At 41.8% G+C, this 17,581-nt stretch overlaps 2 protein-coding genes across 2 annotated transcripts in view; one reads left to right on the forward strand and one right to left on the reverse strand.

The window, feature by feature from the left end:
- Positions 1–17,581, reverse strand: part of stum (stumble) — a 101,207-nt gene that overhangs the window by 2,252 nt on the left and 81,374 nt on the right. Inside the window, exon 4 of the mRNA XM_065231449.1 lies at positions 6,671–7,007. Coding sequence (XP_065087521.1) covers positions 6,671–7,007 — 337 coding nt within the window. The remainder of the gene's footprint in view (positions 1–6,670; positions 7,008–17,581) is intronic.
- On the forward strand, positions 14,682–16,302 carry LOC135709313 (nuclease SbcCD subunit C-like). Its single transcript, XM_065231623.1, has 4 exons — positions 14,682–14,938; positions 15,001–15,618; positions 15,684–15,851; positions 16,294–16,302. Exons 1-4 carry the CDS (start codon positions 14,732–14,734, stop codon positions 16,300–16,302), a joined length of 1,002 nt encoding a protein of 333 aa, XP_065087695.1. The 5' UTR covers positions 14,682–14,731.

Genomic DNA, 17,581 nt, shown 5'->3' on the forward strand with positions numbered 1-17,581 from the left:
TGGCAGTGTGAGAATCTCTTGGAATTTTCATGGAATTATCTTTGGAATTCTCATTAAACTCTCTTTGAAATTGGAAATTTCTTTAGAATCTCCTGGAAAGCTGCTCCAATTTTTTGTTTCAAACTAGATTGAAATTCTGTACTGATTTTTTTTAATTATATTTAGAATTAAGTTTTTTTGGATGTTCAATTTCAATTCAACTCCTCAGAATTCCCTATCATCATCATCATCATCATTAAGTTTGTCGAAATTAGAGTGTTCACTTGGCTGTCGACAGAAGCAGGCCACTCTCGATGTGTGTCACGCGATCGTCTGTTTGTTTGGCAGAAACCATTGTGAGTTTCTGCTCTTTGTTCTTCATCTGAAGTTCTTTCGGTCGATGCGTCGTCGACTTTGGAAAGCAATTGTTTCATGATGCGTGTGTGAGTGATGACTACGTTTTGCGTCCATTGCTGCAATGGAAGCGCTCTGCCCCCCATTGGCGAAAATGCCATACAATGAAACCACTGGAAGCGGATCCCGTTCGGATAGAGGAGTAGATGTAGTGTAAAGTAAACAAGAATCCTCGGCTCTGTAAAGTTAATTCGGTTGAGCCTTATCAAATAAATCAATAAGCAAAAAAAAAATTCGTCAAAACTCCTTCAGGGTTGCTTGTTTAGAATTCAGTTGATTTTTACTCATAATCCCGATCAGATCTTATGAACTACCTTAGAATTTACCTGTAGATCTCCTGACAATTTTTAAATTAACAACTTCCAAATTGACCTGGATCTTCTAGCCTAATTTATTTACAATTGTCCTCATTGTTCCTAAAGAGAGTGAATTGTAGAGGCCTACAATTCTCCTCAAGATTCTTCAGAGAATTCTTCATTGTGTCAGGATTCTAAAGTTTTCTAAAGTTTTATCTTTTCGTGCAACATATCAAACTTCATGCTTTTACAAAACTCGGCCGGTAATGGCTTTATTGAAGTTCCAAGGTCACACCCCCGAAAATGTTCCGCCTCCGGAGAAGTAGCCAATTCTCGGCAAGATCCAAAACCCGTCGTGCCACATATCAAACTTCATAGTTTTTCAAAACTCGGCTGGTAATGGCCTTATTAAGTTTGCACATTTCTCGACAACTACTGAAGCTAATTGGACTTGTTGCTAGTAATAGAAATTGACATCGCATTGAACATGACATGAAAAGCGGCAAGATCATAAAAACTGAATTTCCTCAAAAACAATCTTTTTTAAAGAATTGACACGGAAAATTTGCGTGAATCACACTTTACACGGTCGTGATATAGAATGTTATCTCTATTTAACGTTTTTCGGGGTGGCATAAACCAAGCATATTCGTCAACGAACAAGAGGAGCTATCAAATTAGCATCAGAGTTTCAATAAAGCACTGCACGCAAAGCTAACTTATTCTGTCGTCCTCTTTTTTCCTCTTCTCCGTGAGAATGAAAGAGATAGGAACAAATGGACACCAAAACAAACCCGGTGTAACTGTCAAAATTTTCGGCTGAGGAAAAGTGATGGGGAGATTTAGGTTAGGATTCGCGTAGTAATCTATATGAAATTTGGCTTCATTCGAGTTGCTTGCAGATTGACAACGTTTCAGTCTTGTGTGACAAATATGTTCAGTTACCATTCTTATCATGGATAGTGACGCAAGTTCCGAATGTGAGGGTTGATGCATATATTATGTCACGCTCTAGGGTGATTTTGCGACTAGCAATGCATTAGGTATAGGAAAAACGTCACGATAGGGGAGGGGGGGGGGGTTAAACTTCTCCTCGATTTAACGTGACATAATTAATGCATGGGCCCTGAGAGTATAACTTGTTGGAAATTGTCCATTTCCACGGGGGCACTGAAACATTCCCGGGAAACCCAATATGACCGTGGACACTCAATAAGGCCATTACTGGCCGAGTTCCGCAATATCATGAAGCTTGATGTATCGCACGACGGGTTTTAAATCTAATTGATAATTGGCCACTTCCCCGAGGGCTTCGGAATATGGGAGGGCAATGCAACCGTGGACTCTCAATCAGGCTCATTATTGGTCAAATTTTGAAAAACCATTAAGTTTGCTACCGTATGCGTGATAATGTTTGCACCATTGAACAATGTCAAAATTAAAAAAAATCTCAAAAAATTCTTTTTCGAGTTTTTTTTATTTATTCAAAGGGGGGATGTTTCTCAGAGTCTTAAACTATGTTAATCATCGATCGAGTTTCCACTTGCTACAATTACGGCCTCCACACGCTTCCGGAATGCACGACAGGTTCCAATAATGCAGTCTGGATCCATTTCTCTCCAGGTACAAGTCAATGTTTGTCTGAGGCTTGCCGGCCACGTCTTTTACCGGGAGAGAACTAATATTCCGGTCGGTTCTGGAATTTGATACGGGATCGACGTGCCCTCGACTTCACCCCGCAATCTTCCGTGCCGTAAAGTCACTGCCATTTTCCTTATTGAACGCACTAGATTCACCAGAATCTTCCTTTTGGTAGCAGCGATGACCCTCGGAACCCGAGCTGACCTCGGGCGACCTGTGGCCACCTTCGCGGATAGTTGTCCTTTCTTTTCTCGGTCTAAAACCCTTTTGACGGTCCATCGGGACACTCCCACGGCGATTGAAATGTCTTTTTGAGACATTTGCGCGTGGGACAAATCACGAATACGCTGCCACTTCGTCATGGTGCAACTGTCAAACTAAGTAAATAATTTTCTTTTATACACAGCCTACTACGGTATGAGCTATAGGTTACGTGCATGCAAAGAAAACCAAGGCATTGTATGCACAGGTGAAACGGGAACTTTATTTGTACGAGGGGATGGATATGGCTGTCATATCGCTTAAGTTTGCTGCGTACGGAACATCTGCAACGTTGTCAGCGGTACCATGATATGTTTTGTTGTTTTGATGTTGAGTACGTGTATTCAACTATATGTCCAACCACTGATTTGTACGATGGTGCAAACATTATCACGCATACGGTATGTCGCACGACGTGTTTTGGTCCTTGTTGAAAATTGACCACTTCCCCGCGGGCACTGGAATTTTTCAGGGATGCCCAATGAGATCATGGACCATCGGTTTAGCCGCTGTTGGTCTAAATTACATCATTTGGAAGAGAAAATATTATGTTCACTGGACGTATAATTATTGCAGAACAGTAAAGCCGAATGTCGTCCCAGAGTGACCCCCAACGGAAACCAGCATGACTCCGGAAACATATATTGATCCAAATTTTTCATGACGGATTCAAAAAGTTGAATAGATTCCCGATAAAATGCAACTTTTTGTGCAGAAAAAGATTAAGGAATTATGTGTCCACGCTTTCTTCCTTTCCCTTGATCTCAGGTTATAGAGTGGTTTCAGATATTCATTTCTGACATCACTTGACTCCTTGCAATCCTCTCTGCGGCACATGCTGCGCAGTTGGCCTGGCCGTTGACAAGAAAAATGACAGATTCGTGAAGCCGTCATTTTCCAGGATGCTTTCAAAGTATTGGCTGCGTTAGTGTGAGATTAGATTAGATTGGATTAGAAAAAGATTAATTTCTTACATCAAGCGGCCACCCTGGATCCAGCATCTCATAGACCTATATGCTTCATTTATTTATCAAGGCTCAAATGTGGAAGCTTTAAGGAGCCGAAATTCATTTGACTTTTTACAATTTTTTCTTAAAAATAGAGTTAGTACAAGAGGTGTCGGAATACTCGCGGCTTACTCGAGGTTACATGCTACAATCTATTAACAGGTAGGGAAGAGATCAAGGAAAAGGTACACAAGGATGCGATGTCTCCACCGCCGTTTACTGGCTGTTTTTCGACGATAGACCATGGGAGATGCAGTGAGTTGACGGGAAAGTGCTCTTGATCTCTCTCGAGATGACTGGTGGTTGTTTACAACTGCAACGAAACATAAAAAAGGGGCTTGGGAAGGGACAACGATGAGAGAACAGAAACTAAAATTGGTACACGAACAGACAAAACACTACCACGCTCTCAAACGTTAGTAATTTTGAACGTCAAAGTTGATGATCGACGAAAGCATTGACCATTTAGAAGCTAGTAGCTTCAAAAGAGTATTCAACATTGGAATCATCAATACAATAATGTTCCTCATGGAGTCAGACACATTCAATATTTCGAGAATGCCATCTACAATTCCACAAAACGTGAACAAGGCTGCATGTTGTCCTGGCTGTGGAACTGGAATATCCGGAGCTTTGGAAGAAGCTGGAAGCCGCGGAAACCCGGTGGAGGGGCTTTCGGAACATTACCGCTACTTCCTGGTGTTTTCAAGATGACTCGAGGTTCAATACGAGAGGCCTCCTGAGGCTGTTGCGTGTAATTTTGGATCGCTTCCTAGGTGGGGCTTTGAAAACGAAATGAATTCCATCGCCAACGTTAGGGTCAGAGCCCTGGTCATCAACTGAGAGAAGGTTACGGTATCAACCAACGTAAGTGTCTTCACTGAGTGTGCACCGTGGGGCACGGAGGGTGGCTCTGAGGTCCGACATTCTTAAGGTTTAATCGTGGGATTTTCGGTATTGGTCCATCCAACATTGAGAAATGTATCGTCTCAGTTTGAGAAATACTTTACCTTGCAACCGATGAATCATTCTGATGACCCATATTGATGTTTATAAAGTACTATCAGTTAAAGCTGTGTTTTTGATACCTCTATATATTATTTGGTGTTTCCTAGCAGATAATCAAGTTGGTGTTCGCTGATTCAAAGAATGGATTACTCTACGGTCTGGAGCTAACCGCAATGGCCAAGGACAAACTGTTGCAAGTCCTTGCACCGGTTTACAACGGCTGCATCCGGGTAGTTCCAGGTCTCCTGTCCTCGACGCCGGCCGACACAGCCTGCGCTGAAGTCGGGGTACTTCCTTTCCGGTTTCGTATCGACACCGCAGTCGCCATCAAAGCGGCTGTCTACTTGGCAAAAACATCGGGTAACAAATGGATCTATCTCCTCGAGGAGGGGAACAGAATCCTCCGTACAGCAGCCAATACTGACCTCCCCCCAATAGCCAAGAGCCACTGGCTGGGAGGAAAAAGTTGGCAATCGAGACCGTTAAACATCGAAAGCCGAATTAAGGACCAGTCCTAATCCTCACTGATTCACACAGCGTAATTTCTGCTCTCCGGTCCAACATGCCCACTCATCCGTGGATTCAGGGGATCATCAGACATATGCCCCCTTAACACAGTATTCGCTTGGGTACCGGGGCATTGTGGCATCACTGGCAACACCGACACTGACAGACTGGCCGGGGCAGGACCATCTGGTGCCAGGTACACCGATGAAGTTCCCCTTCCGGACATCAAAGCGATGGGTCGAAACTTCCATGCAGGCTAGGTGGCAAGAAGAATGGTTGGCAAACCAGCAACTGTCGAGCATATCCTCTGCGTGTGTCCAAAGTACGAGCTCGTGCGGCAACATTACGGCCTGTCGGGGAATATCGGCGACATACTGGGTGACGAACCTTCGATCCTGGCTACCCTTATCTCCTTCCTGAAGGACGCTGGATTGTTTTTCAATATTTGATTCCTTCCTTTCGGCCGTCGGGGCTTCTCTACCGGACGGGGGCACCGCCCTCCACGGTGGAGCTCTGCCTTGTTCGGATTAGTCAATAACTCGTCGTCGTCGGATTAGTAATTAACTCAATGTCAATGGTTAGTTAGTTAGTTAGTTCTTCTGTCTTTCCCAAATTTTAAATGTCGTCCAACCAAAACTCTGTAAATTCCAACTGTTTTTTTCCCAAGGCAGGCCTTATACCTCTGATATTTTCCCTGCAAAGTTAAGAACTAGCCAATGGCTAAAATTCACTAAAATTAAGAAAAAAAAATCAAAGAATGGATGGGATGAACATTAAGCTGTCCATAGTTAGGCGTTGTTGAACTTGTGGTACTTGCACAACATTTTATATGAGTACCCAAGTAACCATATAATCACCAAATAACTTTAAGTTCAGAGTGAGACAATGTCACTGAGACACGATCTGGTAATTTGGGTATTAAGATGAAACTATTACTTTAAAAAAAACTAATCCTGGTTGTATCTCTTTTTCGTTTGTATGCATTCCGGGTGGTGAGCGAACCTGAAGAAGAAGAAGAAGTGGTACCACTGAGCCCCTTCTCGGAACGAGTGTATTGTTAATGAACCTGGTCTGCTATTCAACTACTACTACTACTAGCAGACTTCATCAGTGTCAAGTACCCAAGTGGTGTTGAGTACTTGGCACTGATGAAGTCTGCAAAATCTGTACATGTTCGACACTGACAGCATTGTCACTGACGATTGACATGGTTAACCTTGACCATGACTGTTATCTCAAATGAATGACCAAAGCAGAATTTTGAATATCACTGTGTATTGTCGAGATTTTGCAGCACTGATCTGGAGTCAACGCGTGGGGGCTCATTCTTGAGTTGAACCGTAAGACCTATGACGCTGATGCATGATCTCCTTGTAACCCGTAACCGCTTAAGATTGTTAAATTCTATCCATATTAAGATCATCGGAGTTGACTCCTCCAGCCTTAAGGATTGTCAAAGAGGTGACAAAAAAGCCTCTGAACTTAACCAGTAAAATCTTAGACATACGCGTCCATGCAATTTTAGCACATCACAACCGGCAAGATTACGATACTCACCACCAACTCGCGGGACTTGTTCCGCCGGCAGCTGGCACAGCAGTTCAACGACTGCCAGCAGGACTTCTTAGGTGTGGCCGCCGGTTGCGCTTCTGCCGGAGAGGTTTTCGAACGTCGGCAGCTACGGCAGCAATTCAACCGTTGCCAAAAGGAACCACCGGCAGTTTTCTGCTTCGCTTCCGGTTTCGGTTTCGGATTCTTACCACCTTTGCCCCGGCACTTGCCACACCAGGGACTGCTGCAGCTGAAGCAGCGTTTGAATGGAAGGCACGTCTTAGTCCAGCACGGTGCACAGCAGGTACAACATTTCGATTTTCCAGTCTCGTTAAATTCGTCACTGCGGATAGAAAATTAAAAAAAAAAAACATGGATGAAGGAAATTGAAAATCAATGTTCTTTCGGTCATCAATCATTATTTAACCAGTCATCGCTTTCGGAAATAAGTCGTTGTGGTGATGGATTGTTGTTGTCGGTTGGGTGGAGGTATAGACTTCATCTACCTCGCTTATTTTAATGACGATATCATACATTGCAAATTACCCCAGCTTTGAGCTGGAGAACTTTTCCGCAAAGTTTCGCAATGAAATTGGGTTCGGATTGTTGTCACGCTACTAACGTTGCGTTGTCGGTTGGCAAAAACGGCCTTCACAAGCTGTTAACAATTTGTCTACGTCAGGGTCTCGCTGTGTCCTTTCACTTCCTGGGGGAAATGGAAGGTGCGTGATAAATTCGTTCGTTTCCTAGAGTGTCCCGAGCAGTTGTCGCAATATGTAGGTAGGTACCTAACTATACGTGCATTGCACATGCATAGAAAAAGGAGTCATATGCAAGAGAAGTATTGCTTTACATGCAGAGGACAAAGGAAATGAACTCGTAACCGTTGGCGATTTATTTTCCACATTCCTTAATGACACCATGGCATGCAGCTCTGGGAAAGTTGAATTTCCTTTATGCAATAGGTTCTTATTTAAAGTTTGGCTTATGGAAAAATGGGTCCTGCTAAATTAGTGGCAATTGGATGCATTTTTTTTTTTATCTAGATGAGTAATTGGACAACAATTCATTGCATTTTTGAAGAACCTTAACTGCTCTGTGGTTGATTTGGCTTTCTCTACCAGTACCCTGAACTCCCCTCCCTCGGCTTCATATCCGAAGAGATGCACGCCAACTGACGATCGAAAAACTCGACCTTCTCCAATTTGCATGAAATTTTGCATGATTGTTTGTTATGGGCAATGATTTTTTTAAGTTTGATTTTTTTTAAGTTTTTATTAAAATTATAGCATGGAAACGGCTCTTCTTATCGAAATGACGTTTGAGAGAAAGTTGTGAAGAACAATAATTTTTTTCTGGGAAAAATATAGAAAACAACCTAAATATCTCATGTCCTTGTCCGATTTTTGAAAAAAAAAAAACTTTAAAAAAATCTCATATAAAATGCAAACTTTGGCAATTTTTAAAATTATGGACACTTAAAAATTAAAAACAATCGTAGAACAAAAACGTTTTACGATTTTTTTAATTTTTTTTTTAATTCAAACATTGGCAAGGACATTTTGAGATAGGGTAGGTGAGCCAGATTTGGTCCTAGTATTTGGCCCACGGCGACCTGAGGCCATGGCTTTAGACGACTTATTCGGACCATCAAGGGCTTAGTCTGATTGGTAAGTAAGTCGTTTCCCCAAATTAAAAAAAAATAAACAGGTCCAGGTCCAAATCCGGCAGTGTGGAACTGTGTTTGAGCCTTCAACAACAACCGGAAAAGAAACCCTTTCACGTGTCGCCGATTAAATGAAGTTCAAGGCTGTTCGTGATAAGGCTTCACCCTACGCCTCTTTGTTGGCCGCTTATGATGTCGCTGCGAAAGTGTGAAGTGCAAGCCGCTGGGAATCAGCGGTATATAAGTTAAGTTCGAACCCTCCTGGATCCCCAACACGACGTTTACCAACATCAATCGATTCGCCAACATATCATCATTACCTTCATCGCTATCGACGATGGCAACAACAACAACAACAACAAGAACAACAACAACAACAAGAACAACAACAAGAACAAGAACAACAACAACAACAACAACAACAACAACAACAACAACAACAAGAACAACAACAACAACAACAACAACAACAACAACAACAACAACAACAACAACAACAACAACAACAAAAACAACAACAACAACAACAACAACAACAACAACAACAACAACAACAACAACAACAACAACAACAACAACAACAACAACAACAACAACAACAACAACAACAACAACGACAACGACAACGACAACGACAACGACAACGACAACGACAACGACAACGACAACGACAACGACAACGACAACGACAACGACAACGACAACGACAACGACAACGACAACGACAACGACAACGACAACGACAACGACAACGACAACGACAACGACAACGACAACGACAACGACAACGACAACGACAACGACAACGACAACGACAACGACAACGACAACGACAACGACAACGACAACGACAACGACAACGACAACGACAACGACAACGACAACGACAACGACAACGACAACGACAACGACAACGACAACGACAACGACAACGACAACGACAACGACAACGACAACGACAACGACAACGACAACGACAACGACAACGACAACGACAACGACAACGACAACGACAACGACAACGACAACGACAACGACAACGACAACGACAACGACAACGACAACGACAACGACAACGACAACGACAACGACAACGACAACGACGACGACAACGACAACGACAGCGACAGCGACAGCGACAACGACAACGACAACGACAACGACAACGACAACGACAACGACAACGACAACGACAACGACAGCGACAGCGACAACGACAACGACAACGACAACGACAACGACAACGACAAATAGGTCGTTAAACAAATAGGTCGTTAAACAAATAGTTTATGGTAAAAAAACGGTTGTTAAGGGGGTACTACCATAGAGGTAACTTTAAGACCAGAAGGTCCAGAAGAAACGAGCTCAACTTGTTGGCTCAGCTCTGGTACTATCTTCGGTTCCAAGCTAATCGATTCACCCCTCGAAACATAGGAAAATCCACTAACCCCTCATTTTATCTGCCAAACTTTCATAGCAAATCAAAACAAACATAGTGTAGTACTGGAATTTATACTAGAATGGGGTACTACCATCGAGGTAACTCAAAGACCAGAAGGTCCCGAAGAAACGTGCGTAAGTCACTCAGCATAGTGTGCGGAAAGTAGATTCGGCACAGCTTGGGCACATTCATCGGTACACCTTCGGCACAATCTCGTAGGCATTGGATTGTTCATTAAATAAAATCGGTCCACTGCTGGACAGCTGTCATTGAAGTGGTTCACTCAAAAATATTACTATACAAAGAATGATTAAAATTTAAACATTTTATGTTTAAGCAATCTTTATATATTGATTTTATTAAAGCTTATTTCAAAAGTCTACTAAGTCCGGATAATGGCAAAGAATTTGTTCAGTCTATATCGCTGATTTTTCCTTTCACTTGTTTGCAAAATTTATAAATTATTTAACTCGTTCCATTTAATGATCCAATTTAATAAGTAGGAGATCGACATCTTGCTGGAAGTTATTATAATCGGTAGTTACATAAGTAAATATCGGTTACAAAAGTAAATATCAGTTGCTGGCCGCTTAGTATGTGAATAAAGTGATCAAATTGCTTTTGAAAAAAAAAATGTTAATGGAATAATTCAGATCTGCGCTTTCACGTTGGTTCATCAGTATACTGGCAGTGCATATATGCCGTTGATGATTCTAAATCCATTCGTCCGGTAGCACCACAGTCTACTTCTTCTACTATTGAACCTCAAGCTACTGATAAGATCAATACTTGGAACAAGTACGGAGTAAATGAGAAGAACGAATCGAGAGGCCGTTATGTCCGCTTGTGGGACATTAGCGCTGAAAAGTACGTGAGAATGAGGTGATACGAGGTGAGATAAAAATAGAATTCTTTTGACGCCGATTCCATAACACCTAGCCCATTTTCTACATGTATATTCATTGACATTCTCAAAATGAGTTTCACAATCGAACGCTGTACCAGGTGGGAATAGCTGACGGTAACGGTTAAGGATCCGGATCCATCGGACTGAGGGAGATGGAAAACTGGTTGATTGCATTGTATACCAGAAGTTCTAGACAGCTGCAAAGCTAACAGTGTATCACAATGCTCTGACAAGCCATTCAGGTAGTTATAGTATGAAACCTTTTTTAGGACATGCTAGTTCATTCGGGACGGAAGTCGTACAAGTGTGAAAACTGAAAAATACTTAAGGCAATCGATTTTAGATAAACGTTAGGACCCACGCGAACGAACGTGCCTTGCTTACACAATTTTCTAGAGCTTTTCAACAAGAAGAATAATCCAACAACCCACATGCGAACTAATCTGCAAGGTCTATCGAACGTAGTTGCATCATCCAACCGGACTGGCCGAAACGCGTCCAGATTTACTGTGCAGATCAGAAGTTCAACATCTGTATCGGCTGTATCAAAGTCTTCATGAATGAGGGGGGGTCACGTGAAGCAGCACAATAATAACAAGCCAAATCTGCCAGAAAACGTTCACCAAATCGAATAACCTGAAAATCCACATGACGACGCACATATTCCAGGATTCGTTTCAATATTTGAGTTCGCGTTCGTTTCCAAACGAGGAAGAAGTCAGTCGTCATCCGTTGGTAAATTCATCACCGAAGCCGTTTAAATGTTCATACTACGCAATACAATTTATTTAACCTAAAGGCTCACGTCCAGACCCACACGGGTGAAAAATCGGTTTCAGTAACATTCTCCGTTTGTGGCCACTATCTGGAGTTCAATTTGACGGCGTTTCGTGTCCTTGTGTGGGATCTGGATCACAACCATGACTGCTCTGTGGATATTCCGCATCGGTCCATATACTTTGCTATAGGATAGCGATTCCACGGTGGACGGTAAAAAAAATTTCATTCTTTGGAATGAATCCTGCTTCTGCTGGTTGATCAGGAACATTCAAAGGTTGCACTTTGTTCGTTTTTGTAGAGTAGTTTTTTTCAACCTTTCAAATGCGACTTTACCTCCAGCAGCTTTAAAAAAATTTGCCTTCTTTGTAGTTCTTATACCGAACCAACAGCTTCGCCGACAGAATGCCCTCCTCACCGTCCTTCTCGATGTTCTTCCTGCTGGTTCAGGAAAAGGATGGACTTTTCATACAGCACCGTAATCGTATCGGTCAACTCGTATCCCAGCAGCCAGGCCAAAAAATTCAAGCTGTCAGAAATACCGGGTTGCCAAATATACCATAATATTCGTATTCTATAAAAAATCTCAGTTTGCTCTATGAGCGGCACAACTTGCGGCACACGGAGAAAAATGTTGACCCAAGATTGGTGTGCGGAGTGACCTACCCCTTGGTTGGTCCCCGGTTCATGAGTTGATGGGTCGGTAGCATTGGTACTCAGTACGGAAAACAAGATCGACGGAATACAAATCAAAAAATATCTGTATATATATATTTCGTTAACTGTTTTATACTAGTGACATCTGTTGCAAAAATCAAACATGCTTTTGATCCAAAAGAATACACTTGAAAATCCTATGCTTTTATCCCGAAAGAAGAAGAAGAAGAAGATTACATTTTTCTTTAAAACATTTTTAACAAATAGCACGAAGCATGTTTGCAAAACTGTGGTTACCAAGGGGTTGGTCACTCGGCACAGTGTGCCGAATACAGATTCGACACAATATGGGCACACTAATTGACATCCATGGTCAGAAATTTACATGACATTTAAACAAATCTAGCAACACTGCTATTCTACTATCATTGTTTACATTCCGGTTGACTTGTAGAAACAAAAAGGTGTCGCAAACAAATGAATTGAATTTTTTTCAGAAATATTTTCACACTAAAGCCAAGATCAAGGCAAAGATATAAACAGTATTCTTCGTTTTTCAGTCGTACAAAAAGAATTTGACTATATATTTACTGGAAAATAAAACTAAGCTGAGCTGGAAAAACCGAGTGGGGTTGGGGAAGGTGGTATCGGAGTGGTTACGTGGTTAGTCAAAACCTGAGTCGTGAAGCATAATGTTCCGGATAGAAAGGTATTACTCTGGTTTACCATTGGTGTTGGTCAGTGCATTATATGTTTGTCGAGGCAGAGATAGCAGGCATACACGTTAATGATCGGAGATCACAATGCTGGAGCAAGGCGTTCCGCAAAGATACTTCCGCAGAAAACTTTACATTTGATTTAACTTCCACACAATCATTTTTCATCGTTCTCTGCGTATGTCTTCGAGCTCGATGCAACAATGTGGTAGTGTCCAATTATTTCACGATCTCGCGACCTACTTTCCCCAGCTCCCTGGCAGCGGTCTCCCTTGTTTAGTTTTTACGTTGTTATTCTTCATGCTACACACTAAAAAAATCTGGTGATGTAAACATCCATGCATGCAAACATTCATGCATGTAAACTTCCTTTTCACGTAAACTAGCAGCTTGCAAGAAATGTTGCAAACAAAGGTGGAAAGTTGCATACAATATATGGAATATTGCATGGCATGTAACATAAATTTACACGATTTATAATGTAAATTTGTATGATTTATGACGCTCCATTTATGTGCATCATAGTAACGGAAATTTACACTACTTTTTTTTAGCTGTGTACTATCACCGACAAACCGACATGAATGACCATAGCAAAAACAATAACATTTCTGACCAAAGCACACTACTGACATCTGGCTCCGTGTTCGTGGGAAATATCTAGCTAAGCCATGAAACCGCTTGCAAAAGTTATGAATTGGTTCGTGTCTGATCTATTCTGGACAAATTATTTTTATCTATATCTAAAAATCCGGTGGTTTTGACAGTTCGGATCACTGCACATTTAAATCGACCATTTTACGATTTTCGGGCATAAGTCAGAATTAAGTGTCATGTCGGTTTGTCGGTGCTACTATTGTCCTCCACAGTCTTTATCAATTCCACTAGCAGGCAGTCGAAATTGAAGCAAAGTTTCGCAGCAGTTCCAGTCTCTAAGAGATGAACTAGCCTATGGCTAAAAATCTCTATAATAAAGAAAAAAAAAAAAAAAAAGAAAAAGTTCCAGTCTCTTGCTGCTTCGAATCCGTTTGAAAACATTCGAACTGTCAGAAATACCGGGTTGCGAAGCATACCAAAATATTCAGTATTCATTTAGAAATACAGTCGCACAACGACCGGCACAGCTGTGGCACACTTGGGGCACACTGATAAAAATGTCACCTATTAAGTGTGTCGAGTGACTTACCCCTTGGTGGTTACTCAATTAGAGTATCGAATGAATTAATAGATAAATACAGACAGGGCCTCCTGAAATGTAAATCTAGATATGCCTAGTATATACTAGAAACACTGGAATAAGAGACCAGCGGAGACACTCTCACAATCGAACTGTCAAAAGCGGTTCCAATCTGCAATGTTTACAAAAAGTTTGCTTCAATTAGGGAGGAGTATTAAAATCGTTTAAGAATCACTCATGAACTCGCTCGTCGGTGCATTGGCGATGTCACTCGCAAGCAGTTACAAATGCAAGCGATGCCATGATTGCTTTGATGTTTATCTTGTTGCCAAATTCATGTTTTTTTTTCTCCGCTGGTCTCTTATTCCAGTGTTTCTAGTACATACATAAATAAAAAAAAAACTTTTGTGAGCTTTAGAACAACAGTTCGTATTAAGCTAACGGTCATTTCAAAACTTAGTCAGAAATTATACCATTACCAGATTAAACTGACATAAACGAACACGCTAAATATAAAATGATTAGATGAAGAAAAAATTGATGTTAAATTTTCAATCGTCAGAGTAAACACTTTCTGGATCAGCGTTTACAGTTGCTGTTCCTTTCTTTGATGCAAGGCAATCAAAGCAATCCTCAGTTTCTCAATCGATTGTGTTCATTTTCTGGACGTTTGCCTTTTTTTTACAAGCTCAAGTCCCCGAACCACCAAATTCCACGTAATCTACAATGGCTTTTTCCAGTCAGAGAACGTTTCTAAATGTGCCGTTCCGCAACGAGAAACCCGAATCGCCCGACCGAAAACGAAGCGATTGTCAGCTGAAATCCTACGAGTCCTGTACGGATTCGAGGGCGTGGTCCATGGATCCGAAAGTTTCCTCCAAATTTCTGTTGGACGTTGCGCACAAGGCCCGCTTTCAAAGCAAATTAGCTCGAGTAAGTTGACTTTCCTTAAAACATTGGATGGAAAATGATTGCAGCTTGTTCGAATATTTCAGCCGAGTGGCGACTGTGAACTTACGAGGGAATACCTACAGTACCTGGACGTCGAAGAACTGGTCGATTACGTCATGAGTCTCATGCTAGAACTGAAGAAGACAAAATCGCAAGTTCAGCAACTGGAGGCTGATCGAAAGGACCTCGGCGAACGGTTGGTTTCGGTTCAACAGATGGCGGAAACATGTGAGCAAGAGAAGGAAGAATTGATTGTGGCACAACAGCAACCGTCGGAGCTGCTGGATCAGGAAATGATCGAATTAAGAAACATTATTTTGGCGATGAAGGAGAAAGCGGACCGGTACGATTGCTTAAGGCAGGAGAATGAGTGCATGAAGGTAAAATTGGAAAGGTTCTGTGATAGGAATGAGTCCACGAAGAGAGCAAGTTTCGATGAAGGCGCTTGCGGTGATTCGGTTCCGAAGGCTTGCGAGAGGTTGAAAGCCGAACTGAGGCTTTACAAAAGACATTACGATGAACTAACGGTGCAGAAGCGAACGCTGATGGAACAATTGCAGAGAACCAAAGTGCGGGAGGGCAAGGTTTTAGATTTGCGAAATCAATTGGCGGAGGAGGAATATAAACGGGAGAGTATGCAGCGGCAGATGGATGACTTGCTGGTAAGAGGGAAAAATTGTGGAAATTTGAGTTGATCATAACTTTTCAGCATGACGGCAACTTACAGATCGAGTACGACCGTCAGGCACTGGAACTGAAGAGGAAGGATGAGTACATAGGCATGTGCAATAGGCGATTGGAGAGGGTAGAGTTGGACCGGCGGCCGTCAAGTGCGCCAACTGGTCAAAGGATTATTCAACGGCGAAGCATTAGGGAAGCTTCTAGGCGGTCAATGGTAAGGAACGATGTTGATGGGGAATGTAATTTGGATTTAGAATAGAAGTATGTATTTTGGAATACAAATGTCAGAATTGTATAGGAATTCCACTGTGTGAGCTCATGTTGATTTCTATGAAAACCCATTTCATGTTGTACTGTAAACTCGTCTTTATTGGATATTGAGATAAAAAGGACACTTTAATAAACCACATATACTTTTTAAGACGATCGATTTTTTCAACCACTCCACCATGTTTACGTTCACCACATTCAAATTCCAATTTTATCCATTTGTCCAGCAGTGGAAAGTAATGAAACATGAAATCACAACACTCAACTTTTCCCAGGCTAGTTTCGAATCGTCACGCATTTCCGCAGTAGTAAAGGTGTTAATTTTCACTATCACTTAGTTGATTATACCAACCACAGTCTTTTAATTATCTTTCACCCACTACCAGCAGCAGTAGAAGCTACCCGTGTGTTCCATCTAACCTAGATTCCCTACTGACTTACCTTTCGACACTTGTAAAATGCGTTGACCCCTTGGGGTTTTAATGGATCGAAAAGGCACTACACTACATTCACCAATTCTATCGACTTTTCACCACCCACGCACCAACACAATCCCAATCACATACACCCACAGGATTCCCAGCTACCAGTTGAGCACGTCGAAGGAAAAAAATAAATACAGGACCGTCACCCGAAAGGGAAATTAACCAACTAATCGCTAAATTTGTGGCATTCGAAGGCGAGATTTTACCTGTTCCACACCTGAATTAATTCGCTCTGGCTGTCGTGTAGCGAAATGCTGTAGACGGTCCTGTGGCTGTTGCCGTCGCTGAAGTTGCCGTTCATGTTGGTCGTCCTTCTCGTTCGGCGGCAGCTGTGAGAAGCGTGTGCGCGATAGGCCGGAGGTTAGAACCTTGTTTCGCATTCGTAAAACCGACCAACCGAACAGACGGACGCGCGGGACTCTTTATATTATATTAAAAAAAACATCTACCGCCTCCTAGCGGCTAGTTATGTGCTGTCCTTGTTCGGTTGTAAAGCATTCCTGTGATACAAAAAGAAAAATGCTAAATGCCAGGCCTACGACCTGCACGATGTGATTTGCCGTTATTGCGGTTTTGCTCTCCTTTGCGCTTTTTCTTCACTCATCGCGAGAATTTTTATTCGCGACTAATGAATGGATGGTGGGCGATGCAGTGTGCACAGTGGGTTTGGTTGCGAATATTTGGATTCATGATGTCATTCATGGATGTCAGAAAAGAAATATCTTCTTCTAGATTCATTTGAAACGATTTGCATTCCCAGATGTAACCCGTTATTGACTGATTGTAGGAATGGTTATTTCGTTATTGAGATGTTGCAACAAAAAAGGTGACATATTCTCTACCCTAAGGAAAAAGAATGTTAGAATTCCATAAGAACCACTTATGAATTTTAGCCACAAGAAATCGGTAGGAATTTCATTGATTTGCCTTATGAAAAATATAATTGACAAAAATAAAATAAAATCCGAGCAGACTGGAGTCGAACTGTGGACGTTGAGATTACGGGATCCGTGTGTTGACCACTCATCTTTCAACCGTGAAATGGTTGAATTCGTATAATAGCTACCTCATGTTGGACGAAAATCTTTCATAAGTCACGCCTTTTGAAATTCTTAAGTTTATTTGTCTCAGTGTACACCGTTCGAGAAGTTTAGGTAAGGGAGCATACTAAAATTACGTAGCATGTTTT

Source organism: Ochlerotatus camptorhynchus, unplaced genomic scaffold, assembly GCF_037179485.1.
Source record: "Ochlerotatus camptorhynchus isolate MF236.1 unplaced genomic scaffold, CSIRO-AGI_Acam_v1.1 ptg000357l, whole genome shotgun sequence".
Lineage (NCBI taxonomy): Eukaryota > Metazoa > Arthropoda > Insecta > Diptera > Culicidae > Ochlerotatus > Ochlerotatus camptorhynchus.